This window comes from Pelophylax lessonae (genome assembly GCF_965119305.1).
Source record: "Pelophylax lessonae genome assembly, chromosome: 1".
NCBI lineage: Eukaryota > Metazoa > Chordata > Amphibia > Anura > Ranidae > Pelophylax > Pelophylax lessonae.
This window is the reverse complement of record NC_138768.1, coordinates 106,325,578-106,342,832: the sequence shown is the minus strand read 5'-3', so window position 1 is coordinate 106,342,832 and position 17,255 is coordinate 106,325,578. Positions and strand designations below refer to the sequence as shown.

The window sequence follows — 17,255 nt, the reverse complement described above, 5'->3', positions numbered from 1 at the left end:
TTTGTCCGGGGGGCTCAGAATTAGGGAATCATTTAACTTCCATGTGGATTTTTTATAAAGGAGAGAAGGAATCTTCAAAGTCAGACAAATAGGGGAATGATCCGAAATAGAAGATGAAGCAATAGTGACAGAGTCAACTAGTTCGAGGTGGAAATGGTCCACCAAGAAATAGTCAAGTCTTGAATATGAATTATGTGTTTTGGAAAAATACGAGTAATCCCTATCTGAAGGGTGGAAAACACGCCAAGCATCTATTAATTGAAATTCATGCAATTGTGTACGCAAATAGTTTAACCGTTTATATGAGATATAAGACTTACCAGAGGAGGTATCCAGCAGGGGGTCCATAGTGACGTTGAAATCGCCTGCCACCACTGATATTCCGTCAGCAAATTCATGGAACCTACGCAGGGTGGTCGTTAAATAAGACACTTGATCTTGATTAGGGGCATAAACATTTGCAAAAGAAACAACAGTGCTACCCAGGGTGCCCTTCAGGAACAAATAACGCCCAAATCTATCAGCTACCATTTGTATGAGTTTAAAGGGTGAGCCTTTACGGAACCCTATGGCGACTCCCTTGGAGTTACGAATATCCGAAAGGCTATAGTACCAAGTAGGGTACGTGGGAGTGGTCAATTTAAGATTTGAAGTGTGGGTAATATGAGTCTCCTGCAGGAACACTACTTCTCCTTTCAGCGCATTCAGTTCCCTATATAGACAATGCCGTTTAGCTGGAGTATGAAGCCCCCTTATATTATAGGATAAATATGTCACTTTTGACATTGAAATCTAAACCGGATATATACCAATATCCACATATAGACTGGTGTACACCAAGGGGGGAAAGGAACAGTAAAAAAAAAAAAAAGAAAAAAAAAAAAAAAAAAAAAAAAAAACAACAGGGAATAGAAGGAAAAAGGTTGTCGCCATAGCGACAGTATGTCGGTGAGGAACACTCACCAAAGAGCGGAAAAACGGTGATCCCTCAGCCGCGGTCCCACCTGGAGACCCGCTACCTGGCGGGAGACGCAGGTGAGGGAAAGCCGAGCTCCGCTCAAGAGTTTGGGAGGGGTGAGCAGCGAGAGGGGGGTCAAGGCAGAACCAGTCAGAGATAATAACCCTGAAAAATCCGGAGCCCCTCCGCGGGACTTCGCCAGGTAGCTGCAAAATTTATCAAATTATCACTTTTTCTCTCTCTGTATCTTCAAAATAGCCCCAAAAAAAAAAAAAAAAAAAAAAAAACGCTATGGTTGACCTCTGTTCGTCTAAACCGAAACATAAGGGGCCAAAAAATAACCATAGGGCCTTAAAGGACCAGTCCAACCTATCAGTCAGTCAATCAGTTCCAAAAAAAAAAAAAAAAAAAAAAAAAAAAAAAAAAAAAAAGGAGGGGGCCAAGTCCAAAAGTAGTGCAATATTATAATTACTAATATTCAAGTAGTCCTTGATACCTCGTGGATTGGGTTGGACAATATCGTTGCAGATGACCGGTTCGGTTACAGGTATAGCACTTAGGTCCTGTAGGAGGGTTGGGTCGGGCTGGGGGTCTAGAGGCGGACCACTGAGGTACTGAAGTTGGCTTAGAGGCTGGTAAACTGGGGTGAGATAGTGGATAGCGCTCGTTTTTGCCTGACCTTCGAGAGTCCAGATATTCATCGGCCAAAGTAACCTCTTGCTGTACCGTCCGTGGTTGTTTTTCTCGCACCCAATCCTGTACTACCGGAGGGGTGTGGTTAAAGAACTGTTCTAATAGTACCAGCTGGGTGATGTCCTCTATGGTATGAGTGTGGCTTCCCTGGAACCAGCTTAAGGTTCCGCTGCAGACGATGTGCCCACTCCACGTATGTTGTTTCCGGGATTCTCGAAACTTAATCCGGCTGGCTTCGGGTGTAATGGCAAATCGGGCTAGCAAAGCTTCTTTTACCCGGTTGTAGTCTTTAGCGTCCTCGTCATCCAGGGCCCGATATGCATCTGCCGCTCTGCCAGTTAAATTTCTCGCCAGTAAGACGACCCAATCTTGGGACAGTACTTCATGTATCTGGCATAGTCTCTCAAAGTCCTGCAGAAATGCTTCAATTTCCACCTTTCCTTCCTTAAATAGTTTGAACGCCTGAAAGGGCAACTTACGGAAAGTCGCTGCATCTTTAGGCGTTTTCTCCGATTGCCGTATTTCTGCCATTCTCTGCTCATGCTGCCGCTCTCGTTCTTTCTTTTGTCGCTCATCCTGCAGCTGGATGTCTCTAATGGCATTCTGTATGGTGTTCTCTGATGGGTTAGCACCATATAATGCCAACCGCTCTCAAACTCGTTGCTGAAACAAGCCTTCAACTGACCGGGGTCCTGCATCACCATCCCTCTGATCCATGTCGGCTAGCTCACTGATCAGAGTGGCCTTGTTCTTTGTCCCACCGGTCCCTCCACGGCTCTCAAGTAAGTCTTTTCAGCGTGGCTCTCCTTCATGCTGCATAGCTGGTCATTGACTGTGGTGGTTTGAAGTGTCCCAGTAACTGGAGAGCAAATCTCACCGCTGCCAACCAATGTAACGAGACCCTTGCTCGCTCGCTTCCACTCTCCCGACACTCCTCTGCTACTAGTGAGTCAGCTTGCAGATCGCAACATCTGATGGTTCGCTCATCCAAGACTCCGGGATCCGAACTACAGCTATGTGCCGTTCGGAATCCATTAGAACAAACACTAGGCAGGCTGTATGTAAGTTCAAACAGGAAGAACTTTTATTGGAAGTACACAACACACTTTTATACAGAATTTGGAACATCCAGCCCCCAACAACCGCTTTCCTATTGGTCAATTGTAAAGTACATGTAGTCCTCCTTCAGGTCCTCCTTAGCCATGCAAATGAGGACTTGAAAATGAGTCAGCAGGGATTGGTCCGATAGCTTGATTAGAAGGACTGTTATGTGTAATGAGACAGAAGCCCCAGGGGGCAATCAATGTACACAATAGCCAGACGCAGAACAATGGAGCCGTCTGGAGCCTAAAGACAGGGCAGAAGACCCCCCACTGTAACAGATTTCAAGGGGGAACACTTCCGCATTCCAAGGTCCATGACACCAGGGTGCTACTGATTGTTTCATTTTTTTTTCCAACCAGTATATTATGGAACCCAGCCACAGGTAAATAGCTAATCATTTTTCTGCCTTTTTGTGTACATTGCCTGCAGTTCTCTTTTGTACTGATGACTTTGCTTTTCGATAATTGTGCCAGTATATACTCCCTCCCAGGCTCTTGGTACTCATAGGAATAATTTGTTTTTATCATGAACAAAGAAACTCAATAGACTAGTGGCTGTAAATGAAATACCTCAAAGTATTTACGTAAGGTAAAAGGTGCGCACTCGCAAGGAAGCCAGTTAGGGAGAGGTCCACTGCAGGCATACAAGCCTAAAGTGGATCTGTCGTCCCTTTTGTAGGAAATGTAATGTTGCACAGGTGAGGGTTAATAAATACTCTTGTACTCTCGAAGTCTGAAGTCAATCCTAATTCCTCTGCTATTGCTGTCACTTGATAAATAAAGCAAGGCAGAAAATTGTGTCCATGAGCCGCACATCACAAAGCACACCCATGTAAAAGAATGAGTGGCAGCTTCAGTCTGGACTCCGTCCAGGCAATGCCCCTAACGCATTTCATTCTGCCCCTGGAGCTAAATCATTGATCCCCATGATTAGGCTCAGGGGGGGGAACAAAACACATTGGAGCCATGGTTTGGCGGAACCTGGACTGAGGTTGTCACTCAGTCTTTCACACGGGTTTGCTTTGACGTGCGGCTCATAGACACATTTTCTGCCTTGCTGAAGCTTGGAACCAGAATGGGCTCCTATCCTGAGCGGCACCTATAGCTTTTACATTTGGGTCACCGTGATAAATACAGTTACATATTCCTTTATGTCTTTTTTTAATATCTGCCTTTTCAGATTAATAGGTTTGGTGGTCCAATACAAAACCTCTTTCTGTTTGACCACATTTATCTGCAGTAACTTAACATCACTAGAATACTTCATATGCTAGAAGGGGATGAAGGTGTGTGAGGCAGTTGCACTCATTGGCTATCCCTACCACCCCCAAGAAATGGCCAATCTTTCCTTTTCACTTGTTTCTTTTTAGCTTTTCATGAATCGTTTTTACAACTTTTACTTTGTTGGCCTACATTCTCAGCAGATCACCAGTTCGTTCTTCTTACCTCTTTCTTAACCCAACTTTTTAATGCTCTCAAAGTGATTTACACGCAGGAAGTGAGTCCATAGTGTAACAGGAAGTCAGCTAAATCTGGGAATGTAGTCACAGGAAGGAGATACATTTCCAGCTGACTTAGAAAGTCCATTAATTAATTTAGGGTGTTGGCTACAGAGCTAGCCAGCAGGAAGTTGAAAGGCCTTCAGCTGTTCAGAATGAGGAGATCAAGGCCTCTATAATTTGTCCAGAGAAAATCTATTGAGTGCTGCCTCCTGTCGCCGTGTAGGCTGGGAGAGGAGGACAGACATACGTGTACCTCCCGAAGCTGGTGGGCATGGGAGAAGGACTGCTGCCGCCTGTCGCCGTGTAGGCTGGGAGAGGAGGACAGTCGGATGTGTGCCTCCCGACAAGCTGGTGAGCATGGGAGAAGACCCCCTACAGCGATGTGAAGCTAAGGAGGGTAACCACGAGTGAAGACGTCTCAAAGGTGAGAAGACAAAGTGTTCCATGTGAAGAGTGTGAAGAGTAAAGGGACCTGTTAAATGAACTGTGTTCAATGTGAAGAATCTGAAGAGTAAAGGATCCTGTTATAAATGAACATGTGTTGATGTGAAAGAAACAAAGGGACATGTTCAATGGACAATGTTTGTGCTGTGTGAAAAGCAAACAAATGGACATTTGAGTGTCTGCTGTAGGATCAGCAGTGTCGGCCCAACAGTAGGTTGGAAAGACTTCTTAGGTAGGTTCCAGCGTGAGAAGGTAGCCGCCCACAGAGGCAAGGATTTATTTTGTCTTTTATTTTATTTTGGCTGTTTTGACGCTTGCAATTGTGTGAAGTAAATTGCATGAATAAATCAGTCTTGTTTTCAACCTCTGCTCGGCTATCTCTCTGTGAAAACGCACCCCCAAAGGGGTCATCCACACCCGCCACCGAGCTAATCCCTCACATATGGTGGAGGTATGCAGTGGGCATAAGCAGAGATCCCTGCAAGGAAGTGCAAATGTTTGATGAACTTTATCTGGTGCATGAGATTGCACAATCTATGTGTGCAGGAGAGAAGATCCTGACAGAAAAAAAAAAGTGTTTTAAAGAGACAGCGGTCTCAAAATTTTTTGATGAACTTTGTTGTGTCTGGTGCAAGTGACTGCACAAACTGTGTGCGCAGGAAAAGAGATCTTGCAAGAGAGAGAGAAAAACTACATGTGTTAAAGAGACAGTGGTCTGAAAAATTTTTGCTGGACTGTGAAAAATTTGTTTGTGGAGTTATTGAAGATGGGGCGATCCAAACGCCTGAAAAATGCAAAGATAGATGAAATGAGAGACCGGATTCTATGGATGGAGGGGATGTTACCGTCTGAACCAGCCCCATCCATGCCTAAAGAGAGTCTACTAAAGAGGAAGGGTGTTGTCCCTAGCAACACTGATGAAACTGCTATGGAGACGCAGTGTGCTCAGATGAAAAGTAAACCCAAAATGGGGGAGATGCTGAAACAACGGAGCTTTGCAGCTCAACAAAAGGCTCATCAAGAGAGCATGGCAGGCTGGAAACAGAGACGCCAGCAGCCAATGGAGGCCATCGGTTTGGAGGAAACCGAGTATGTGTGCAGGGCTGAGTTGGATGCCTTGCAACGGAAAATGGAAGAAAAGGAACAAGCCTTGGAATTGCTTAAAATGGAGCATAGAAACTTGCAGGAAATGAATGAACTACTCAAGTCTCATGTGTTACAGTGGGAAGAATCCACTGCTCTTCTTTTGGTCGAGTTGCAAAAACGCAGAGAGACTATAATGGAGAAAGATACCATCCTCATGGAAAAGGAAAGTGAAATTCAGACTTTGCAGAAGCAAAGCATGTGTGAAATGTTGGAGTTGCGTAATCAGCTGGAAAAAAGTCTTCAGTGTTTGGAAGTTACAAAAATAGACCTGCAGGAGTCGCAGGAACAGAATGTCGCTCTGAAAACGACATTGTCTCTCAGCGACAACGAGAAAAGTGAAAGAGAGGCTAAATTACTGAGTACTGTGTATGAGCTCACTACTTTGAGCAATGTGGTAAATGAATGGCGTGCGGACTGTGAAAGTTGGAAAGGGGAAGCCCAACGTGTCCAGCAGCAGTTAAAGGAGAAAGAAGCCTGTGTGGCAGAATTACATTCTTATTCCCAGATGCTAGCCAATGAGGTGAAGGCTCTTATGCAGGGAAAAGGAGATTGTGAACATAAGAGGGAAAAAGTAGAGGCACAGCTTCTGGAATCGCAAGTGAAGGTGTCAGAAGGTGACCGATTGTGTGCTAAGCTGTCAGAGAAGGCAAACCGACTGCAGGTTGAGTTGGACAATGTTACAAATCAGCTTTCTCAAGCAGACAGCAAATCTAGAGAAATTGCGGAAGATTTTTCTATCTTGGAATCGCAGCTGCAAGACACGCAGGAACTCTTACAGGAAGAGAGGTGTCAAAGGCTGAGTTTTAGCACAAAGCTCAAACAAATGGAAGATGAGAAAAATGGCTTCCTGGAACAATTAAAAGAGGAGGCGGAAGTAAAGAAAAACCTATCAGAGCAAGTCGCAACATTGCAAGCTCAGATAGCGGATATGAAAAAACGCATGGAAGAAAGCGTTGGTTCATTACAGTGTGTTGAAGATGTGAAAAAGAAGTTTGATCAGATGCTTGGTGAAGAGAAGACTGTGTCTGCAAAATATGCAGAAGAACGCGACCGTGCAAAAACGGAGGCGCGTGATAACGAGAGCAAAGCCCTGTTCTTGGCTCGCTCTTTGGAGGAAGTTCTAGAGTGTAAGGCTGAACTAGAAAGTGTTAACAAACAGCTGCGTACAGAAATGGAAGAATTGGTCAGCTCCAAGGATGATGTTGTGAAAAGCGTTCAGGAGCTAGAAAAGTCTAAACGAGCCTTAGAACAGCAAGTAGAAGAGATGAAGATTCCGTTGCAGGAACTGGAAGAGGAATTCCAGGCAACAGAGGGTCTGTCCCAAAGAGGGGATAGTGTGCCTGATGCAGTTTTTAAAAGGATCAGTGTTTTGGGGTCTGTCCTGAGTGAGCCTCAGAAATGTGATGACACGTGGCTTGAATCACCCCTTTGGAATAAACCGTTCCTTCAAAAACTTCAAGCATTGGAAAATGTATCAGTAGAACTTCAGCAAATAAAGGAGTTGTGTAAGAAATGTGATGATTTCTCAGTTCAGGCTGAAAACCTAGTGGAGAAAACTAAAGCGGAGAAAACTAAAGCAAGTGATATAAATCTGGGAGAAAAAAGCAAACGCCACCTAGTGGAGAAAACTAAGGCTGTTGGTGAAAACGTGAAGCAAATGAATAAGTGCCTTTCAGGGAGTGTTTCCAAAATGGAACTGGTGAAAGACGGGTGGCAGAAGTTTGATCGTGATCTTGAGATACATTCCATGTGGAAGTCAGATAGAGAAAAGGAACTAGGTGACCTTGAGCGGTCAAATAGTTCAGCAGAAAGTGCATTGAAGAAACCTGTAAAAGAATGTGTTGCAGTTCCATGCTTCTTCACTGATGCAGAGAGGAGGTCTATAATGGATACCACCCAGATCGCTGGGTTCAACTGTGTTGTTGCCTTTGACCCCTATGTTGGTGGAAGGAAAGTTGATGATGTTCTGGTTGGCTTCTTCTGTGAAGAGTTTGGCAAGAAATATAAACTGAATATCAAATCAAATAGTAGGCCTTTACTGCGACTCGTTCAGGAGGGCGAAAAGTTTAAGAAGTTGATGAGTGCAAATGCTTCAGATCTGCCTATGAATATGAAATGTTTGAATGATATTGATATCTCTGGGAAAAGGAACAGGGGTCACTTTGAAGAAATGTGTGACAGCCTGTTGTCTCAATTGGAAAATCCTCTGCACAGCATCTTAGAGCAAGCAAAGCTCAAGAAGGAAGATCATTCCCTTTTACAACAAAAAGTCAATGATTGTGTACAGATGTATGGAGAGGCAACTCAAGTCACAGAGGGATGTCAAGAGTCCCTACTTGGAACAAAGCTTAGTGAAGCAAAGGTTCTCAAAGTTTTGTGGAAAACATTTATGGATTGCAGAGAGAGGCGTCTTAAGAATGTTGAAGACATTAAGACTAGCCCAATTGAGTTGCCTATGGATCACGGTCCTCCATGGTGGATTGGACAGACGGTTATGAGGGACAAGCTGTCTGACATTTATGAGAAAGCTGTCAATGAAGATGACAGAAACGAGAAGGAGCAAAATGATGCCAAAAATGCAGTTGAAGAATGTGTATATGAGATGAGAGACAAACTGTGTGGCATTTATGAGAAATCCGTCAATGAAGATGACAAAACAGTTTCATCCGGAAGCTTGAGGATAATAGGAGGCTTATCAGTGAGTCAGCAGTGCTTGACACATGCGTGCCTGGAAATCTGTGTCCCAACCCTAGGGTTGAAACAAGAGGGGGGGGTATGTAACAGGAAGTCAGCTAAATCTGGGAATGTAGTCACAGGAAGGAGATACATTTCCAGCTGACTTAGAAAGTCCATTAATTAATTTAGGGTGTTGGCTACAGAGCTAGCCAGCAGGAAGTTGAAAGGCCTTCAGCTGTTCAGAATGAGGAGATCAAGGCCTCTATAATTTGTCCAGAGAAAATCTATTGAGTGCTGCCTCCTGTCGCCGTGTAGGCTGGGAGAGGAGGACAGACATACGTGTACCTCCCGAAGCTGGTGGGCATGGGAGAAGGACTGCTGCCGCCTGTCGCCGTGTAGGCTGGGAGAGGAGGACAGTCGGATGTGTGCCTCCCGACAAGCTGGTGAGCATGGGAGAAGACCCCCTACAGCGATGTGAAGCTAAGGAGGGTAACCACGAGTGAAGACGTCTCAAAGGTGAGAAGACAAAGTGTTCCATGTGAAGAGTGTGAAGAGTAAAGGGACCTGTTAAATGAACTGTGTTCAATGTGAAGAATCTGAAGAGTAAAGGATCCTGTTATAAATGAACATGTGTTGATGTGAAAGAAACAAAGGGACATGTTCAATGGACAATGTTTGTGCTGTGTGAAAAGCAAACAAATGGACATTTGAGTGTCTGCTGTAGGATCAGCAGTGTCGGCCCAACAGTAGGTTGGAAAGACTTCTTAGGTAGGTTCCAGCGTGAGAAGGTAGCCGCCCACAGAGGCAAGGATTTATTTTGTCTTTTATTTTATTTTGGCTGTTTTGACGCTTGCAATTGTGTGAAGTAAATTGCATGAATAAATCAGTCTTGTTTTCAACCTCTGCTCGGCTATCTCTCTGTGAAAACGCACCCCCAAAGGGGTCATCCACACCCGCCACCGAGCTAATCCCTCACAATAGGTTTGGACAGTCCTAATTTCACTGTTTACAAACTTAAAGCGGAGTTCCGGGCACAAAATCGGTATTTTTTTTTGTTGTGCCCCTCCGCTAGCTACACATAACCTGAAAAGGAATTGGATAGTTATTATTTTTTTTTTTTGTATACTCACCTTGTAATTGAAGATCGTAAATACTCACCTCAGGGTACTTCCTCCTCCAGCGCCGAGGCTCACCCCGTCACTTCCTGCCTCGCAATGATTCCTGGGAGCTGAACGTCATCGCTCCCAGGAATCAATGCGACGGCACCGGCCCCGCACGTCACTCCCGGGCGACGCCGCATTCCCCTGCTAAACAGCTTCTGGGCATGCCCAGAAGCTGTTTAGGAATGCGGCGCCGCACCGGAAGTGACGAGAGGGGCCGGTGCGGCGCATTCTGGGAGAAGAAGACGCGGAAGAAGACACCGAAGAGGACCGCGCCGGCTTCAGATGCCCACAAGAGAGATGGAAACGCTGTGGAAGAAATTTTCAAAGTAAGTATTTCTTCTAAAAGGTAAGTGCGAACTGGGACAGATCAGAGGCTAGCCATTGTGGAATGTGCTAGCCCTGACTGTCCCGGGGGTATGTTCAGTAAAAAATAATTTCTGTGCCCGGAAATCCGCTTTAAAGCATTTGTTACCCCAACACTTCATATTCCTGATATGTGTCTGCTGTACCATGTACTTGAATGAGAAAGTATCCTGTTCTCTTTCTATTGCTTCCTTTGTGTGAAATCCCTGGTGTTCCTGCCAGTCCCTCTGCTTTCCTATTAAAAACTGACCACACTAGGCAGGAGAGCACACTGTGGTCTGTTCTCTAGCTATGCTGGGAACTCTGTGAATTCTCCTCCAATGATCAGACTTGTCCTGACCTGCCCCCGCTGCACGGCCATTCACTGTGAAGCTCAGTGTGCTTCTGCTTTTCCTCCCCCAGCTCTTATGCAGCTGAGAACAAAGGGAATGTGATCACCTACACAAAATGGATGTTAATAAGGAGGATGTCTGTTGCCTCCATGGCATCCTTGTTTAACCCTCCTGTGTCAATCTCCCTCAGCACTGGGGTCACATTAGCTGCCTGATGGAGAGAAATTGAGGGAGAAAAGAAACATTGGAATACTAGTACCTGCCTGAAAATGTGTATTTGCTTTGGAAGAATATTTCACCTCAAACGTTGGGTGTCCTATGTGTGGATGTTGTTGCATTGTGTAAAGCTATTAGAGTCATTTTTTACATTTTAGAATGGGGTGTTCGTAATTTTATAGGGTGCCTTGAGATTGTCTATAATTTTATAGGGTGCCTTGAGATTGTCTATAATTTTATAGGGTGCCTTGTTCTAGTCATTCCTTCATGATCCTCTTGAAGATTTATGACTACAATGGTTACCGGTCCTCTTCACAAATTAATAAATGCTAAACATTTATTTTGTAGGCTGACCTTTCAAAGTACAATAATGTGATGGTGTTCCTGGCCCCGAATGTGGTGAGTACCACCCTTTTGTTTGAAAACAAACTAAAAAAAAAAAAAAAAAAAAAAACACTTGTGTCCTCAATTAACCCCTCCTGGAGGAAAATTACAATATTAGAGCATGTAAGCAAGGCCTATACAACTCGTGTTCTTATTACAAAGTGACCTGTGGTCTGGCCTAGCATGACATTATTTTTCATTACCTCCAATCTATTCCATCCACATTGGTATGTGCATGAAACGTTCACTTCTATCCTTCGTTAACTTTATGTCCTGCACCGAATATTCTAATTGTGCTTTAATGTGTGTACCAGGTCATTTACAAGCACAAAACAAGCCCTCCACTTAACTTTGGAAATGCAATTACATTATTGTTTCATATCCAGCATGTTGTTCATTCTTGAAATGTATTACTCTGCACAGAATAATGTACGTGCAAAGCAATAGAGAATGCTTGGAACAGCTACCCGCAATCAGTTTAATTTCTAAAGGAGAACTCATACTACATAATTATGTTTAGGGCACAATATATTGTATAATATTTTTTTCTTGTTGTTTGTTCGTTTAAAGTAAGAAAATGAATGTCTTCTGCCAACTGCCCGATGAAAACACATTCTTTTTAACCACTTCAGCCCCGGAAGGTTTTACCCCCTTCTGACCAGGCCCTATTTTGCGATTCGGCACTGCTTTATTTTACGGACAAATGCGCGGTCGTGCAATGCTGTACCGAAACAAAATTGACGTCCTTTTTTTTCCCACAAATAGAGCTTTCTTTTGGTGGTATTTGATCACCTGTGCGATTTTTATCTTTTGAGCTATAAACACAAAAATAGCGACAATTGTGGAAAAAAAAAACAATATTTTTCACATTCTGCTATAGGACATTCCCCCCAAAAAAATTTAAAAATCAAAATTTTTTAACATTTTAGGCCAATTTGTTTTCTGCTACATGTTTTTGGTAAAAAAAAATCGCAATAAACATATTTTGATTGGTTTGCGCAAAAGTTATCGCGTCTACTAACTACGGGAAAGATTTATGTCATTTTTATTGTGTTGTTGTTGTTTTTTTTTTTTTTTTTTACTAGTAATGGCGGCGATCTGAGATTTTTTGCGGGACTGCAACATTGTGGCGGACAGATTGGACCCCTAACTGACATTTTTGACACTTTTGGTGGTACCAGTGACATTACTACAGTAATCAGTGCTAAAAATATGCACTGTTACTGTAATAATGCCATTGGCAGAGAAGGGGTTAACCCTGTGGGTGATCAAAGGGGTTAACGTATGCCTATATGCTTACTTACTGTGTGGGGGGTTCTGTGACAGGCACAGACAGATCGCAGTTTCAGCTTAGCTTAAACTGATGATCTATCCCTGCGTGTCTCACAGAAGATCCACCTGCTTTGTTTACATAAGCAGGTGGGTCTTTCTCTCTGTTTCCCAGACAATAGGGGGAGGAAGGCGGCACTCGCCGCCTCTCCTCCCGCGGCGCCGCCGGAATCACATGCACTGCTGTCACGTAGTACTACGTGACTGGACACAGGGGCGCCGCACAGCCGCAGTACTATTACTGTGGGCAGTCGGCAAGCGGTTAAGGTCCTTGATTGACAATAGACTGTTACTAAGATTATACTTCCTGATACACTGAAACAATAAATTGGCCTTATGCATAGCAGCAGAGAATTGCCAGCCAGGGGTATAGAATTTAACTGAAATATAAGGAAATTATAAAAAAAAAAAACCCTATTAATGCAGAACTAAAGTCTGCAATACTTAACTCTTCTTCAAAAATCCAATTTACCTCGCCAACATTTTCTACTTCTTCCGTGTGCTGGGCTTTGGCCTTCTTCGTTGGCAGAGACAAAGGCACTGTGCAGGAATGCAAACTGAACTGCACATGTATATGATTTCCTTTAACCCCTTCCCATTTGGTCTTTTAAACAGGGCCTTTACATCCTAGGAGCAGGAAGGTCTGCCCAATAAGGTGACCGCTGTGATTGGCTGTCACAATGGTCACATGATTGATGGTCAGTCCCGCCAGTGCCAGATCCTTACTTGAGACCAGGAGCAGGTGTGACAGCTTAGTCGCTTTGCTAGGGGAATGCAGTGAGGGTTCTTGCAGGACAGAAACCTCGGACACCCATGGATGCATATGTGGGGCCTGTGGATATTAAAGCCCACCCTCTATGTATTAAATGGTCGACATACAGTCAGGTCCATAAATATTGGGACATCGACACTATTCTAATCTTTTTGGCTCTATACACCACCACAATGGATTTGAAATGAAACAAACAAGATGTGCTTTAACTGCAGAATTTCAGCTTTAATTTGGGGGTATTTACACCCAAAGCAGGGGAACTCTGTAGGAATTACAACAGTTTGTATCTGTGCCTCCCACTTTTTAAGGGACCAAAAGTAATGGGACAATTGTCTGCTCAGCTGTTCCATGTCCAGGTGTGTGTTATGCCCTCATTATCCCATTTACAAGGAGCAGATAAAAGGTCCAGAGTTCATTTCAAGTGTGCTATTTGCATTTGGAATCTTTGGTGTCAACTCTCAATATGAGATCAAAAGAGCTGTCACTATCAGTGAAGCAAGCCATCATTAGGCTGAAAAAAACAAAACAAACCTATCAGAGAGATAGCAAAAACATTAGGAGTGGCCAAATCAACTGTTTGGAACATCCTTAAATAGAAAGATCACACCGGTGAGCTCAGCAATACCAAAAGACCCGGAAGACCACAGAAAATAACTGTGGTGGATGACCGAAGAATTCTTTCCCTGGTGAAGAAAACACCCTTCACAACAGTTGGCCAGATCAAGAACACTCTCCAGGAGGTAGGTGTATGTGTATCAAAGTCAACAATCAAGAGAAGACTTCACCAGAGGGAATACAGAGGGTTCACCACAAGATGTAAACCATTGGTGAGCCTCAAAAACAGGAAGGCCAGATTAGAGTTTGCCAAGTAACATCTAAAAAAGCCTTCACAGTTCTGGAACAACATCCTATGGACAGATGAGACCAAGATCAACTTGTACCAGAGTGATGGGAAGAGAAGAGTATGGAGAAGGAAAGGAACTGTTCATGATCCAAAGCATACCACCTCATCAGTGAAGCATGGTGGTGGTGTAGGGGGTCAGCCCCTTGAATGACTAACTCCATTACACTGTAGTTCTATTGAGAAATTCCCACAGACTGTCATGCATCTTCCAGCCACAAGAGGTCACTGTTGTTGCTTTAGGTGAAGGGAGGAAGCAGGAAGTTCCAGGAAGTGTGTGGTGTTCGGGTCTCTATGGCTGTGCTGAGCTGAGGAAAGGTACTGCATGCTGTGGCCTTGAGAGGGATATAGACTGTATAATCCTGGGACAGAACAGGATCTTGCCAGAGGAGACAGAACTGAACTGTGATACAACGGACAGTAGCTGAGAACCAGAGAAAGAGAGGAGAGAACATCCCAGAGCACCTCAAGCAAATTACAGAGCAAGGGGCCAGACTGCAGTGACCTCCAAGTGACAGAACAAGATAAACTACTTGCAAAGAAACCCGGACCAGTGCATAAGAGACTGCAGCTACAGACAGCAAGGGACAGATCCAGAGACCTGACTGCATCCACCATCACAGAGACTGAGATAAAGCAGCTGTACCTACAGAACTGTGAGTTGCACCGGTGCTAACCTGTGGTAGGGCATAGAGCAGGTTTCTGTAGACAGAGCGTTGCAGCAACGTGTCCCGGTTAGCGGGAATCAGATAGGATCATATAACAGAGTAGCCTGTATCTCTGTGTGTGCATTGGCGGGAGCGCCATTTTAAGTATCACGTTGCAGTTAACTTTGCTGTAAACCTATGTAATCTGTTTTTACTGTTAACATCATTCTCCGGCCATTATACTCTGTTGGTTAATAAAGCCGGTATCTGCTTCAGCCTCTCTGTCTGCTGTACCGCACTTGAATTCTGCATTGCGGTCCCCTACTCCTCTGACCGCTACAGTGGTAGTGTCAGGGCGTGGGCATGTATGGCTGCCAATGGAACTGGTTCTCTTGTATTTATTGATGATGTAAATGCTGACAAAAGCAGCAGGATGAATTAAGTGTTTCGGCCAATATTATCTGCTCATATTCAGCCAAATGCTTCAGAACTCATTGGACGGCGCTTCACAGTGCAGATGGACAATGACCCGAAGCATACTGTGAAAGCAACCAAAGAGTTTTTTAAGGGAAAGAAGTGTAATGTTATGCAATGGCCAAGTCAATCACCTGACCTGAATCCGATTGAGCATGCATTGCACTTGCTGAAGACAAAACTGAAGGGAAAATGCCCCAAGAACAAGCAGGATCTGAAGACAGTTGCAGTAGAGGCCTGGAAGAGCATCACCAGGGATGAAACCCAGCGTTTGGTGATGTCTATGCGTTCCAGACTTCAGGCTGTAATTAACTGCAAAGGATTTGCAACCAAGTATTACAAAGTGAAAGTTTGATTTATGACTGTTACTCTGTCCCATTACTTTTGGTCCCTTTAAAAAGTGGGAGGCACATATACAAACTGTTGTAATTCCTACACCGTTCACCTGATTTGGATGTAAATACCCTCAAATTAAAGCTGAAAGTCTGCAGTTAAAGCACACCTTGTTTGTTTCATTTCAAATCCATTGTGGTGGTGTATAGAGCCAAAAAGATTAGAATTGTGTCAATGTCCCAATATTTAGGGACCTGACTGTAGGTTTAGAATGTTGTCTCTGTAGATACTGATGTGCCATTTTTCACCTTTTTATACATGTGCCTTTAAACCTCTCCTATTACTATAATGCATTATTTATTCTTTTCCCTGTCATGATCCTGTGACAATGTGTGATCTGGCCCTTGTCTCTGAAGGTGGAGGAGCTGGAGAAGAAGTTATCTGCAGAGCTTCCTGAAGATGCCCGAGTGATTGTATGCAGATTCCCGTTATCGCAATGGCAGCCGGCATGCACTGAAGGTGCTGGTTTAGATCAAGTTTGGGCATATGATCTGGTCAATGTAAGGAAAAGTCCAGATCACAATTAAAGTCAGCAGCTGATATGATTTGCCGTCTTGTTTAAGGGTCACCATACACTTTGCGCTGCAATTTTACTACACAGTCAACTTAAGATTCACCAGAACCAATATGAAGACCTACCTAAACTATCCAATCCATTTGTATCCGATCAGGCAAGCCCGTGCACTACACAGTTGTTGGTAGATCTAAAGAAGATATACAATTAGATTGTAATGTGTGGTGATCATGACTTGCACTACATCAACACAGAACTATCTGATCTCTAATAAGACACAAGAACTGATATTTTTTTTTCTGGAAATGACTGTATACCACAATATCTATAGAAGAATTGTTCTGGTCTCATTTCCAGACAAACTTATGTCAGATCTTGTCTACTTTCTGTGGCTAATGAAAATCTATACTGCGAGAAATATGGCTTGTCCTTCATCTGAAAATGTTAGTTGCCTGGCTCTAGCTGGAACAAGCATGCAACCATTGAAGTCAGAGTGAAGTCAAGACTCCTGACCTCTCTATTTGTTCTTGGTCAGTAACTTAGAAGTTACTAAAACCCAATGACTTTGTATAATAGCCAGGAAACTAACTTTTACAGAAGAGGTCAGTAGTGGCAGCGCCACATCCCTTTCCACAAAACGAAACTATAGACTACAAAAGAAAACCTTTTAGAAGCATTAAAGAGTGACGGCAGAAAAAAAAAAAAACTAGTCCCTCAAGTCTGCTCCTTTTTTATTTTTTTATATAGGTCTTTGGTTGTCCCAAGCATATAGAAATTCAATTACTGCTCTACTTACCTACTCACAGTCTGCTCCAAACAACAACTCATTTTTCAGTAAAATAATACTTTCTAAGATTAGTTATGAGCTTTCTTCCTTCTAGTTTGTGGTCATTTTCCTGTGTTCTTGATCTTACTTTCTAGGGCTCGTTTTACACATGCTTCAAAATGTTGCTTTGGACACGCTTTGTTAAAGCTTTCTGAACGCCTGTCCAAGCCCCTGTCACTAAATAAAATGGTTAGCTTACAGTCTTGTTTACACCTTACGTGTGCTTTGCTTAAAAAAATTATACCCCATGTCGCTTTAGTGGTGCTTCAAAGCATCTTCAAAGCCTCCATAGAAGTCTTTGGCAAAGCTTACAAACATAAAAATGTAAAAAAAGCCTATCGATCCACAATGGACCCAAAGTGACCAGGTCATCAGGGTAGTGTCCAGCACACTGGAGTACCTTTCAAATGGCTGATGCG

General features: G+C 43.6%; 1 protein-coding gene across 2 annotated transcripts in view; it reads left to right on the top strand.

The window, feature by feature from the left end:
- The window catches only part of LOC309559218 (adenine nucleotide translocase lysine N-methyltransferase-like), a 73,756-nt gene extending 57,080 nt beyond the window's left edge, over nt 1-16,676 (top strand). For both annotated transcript variants that reach the window (XM_082262438.1, XM_082262437.1), the window contains 2 exons: nt 10,945-10,995; nt 15,853-16,676. In XM_082262438.1, the coding sequence (XP_082118564.1) occupies nt 10,945-10,995; nt 15,853-16,023 (222 nt within the window). In that variant the 3' untranslated portion in view covers nt 16,024-16,676. The remainder of the gene's footprint in view (nt 1-10,944; nt 10,996-15,852) is intronic.
- The last annotated feature ends 579 nt before the right edge of the window (nt 16,677-17,255 follow it).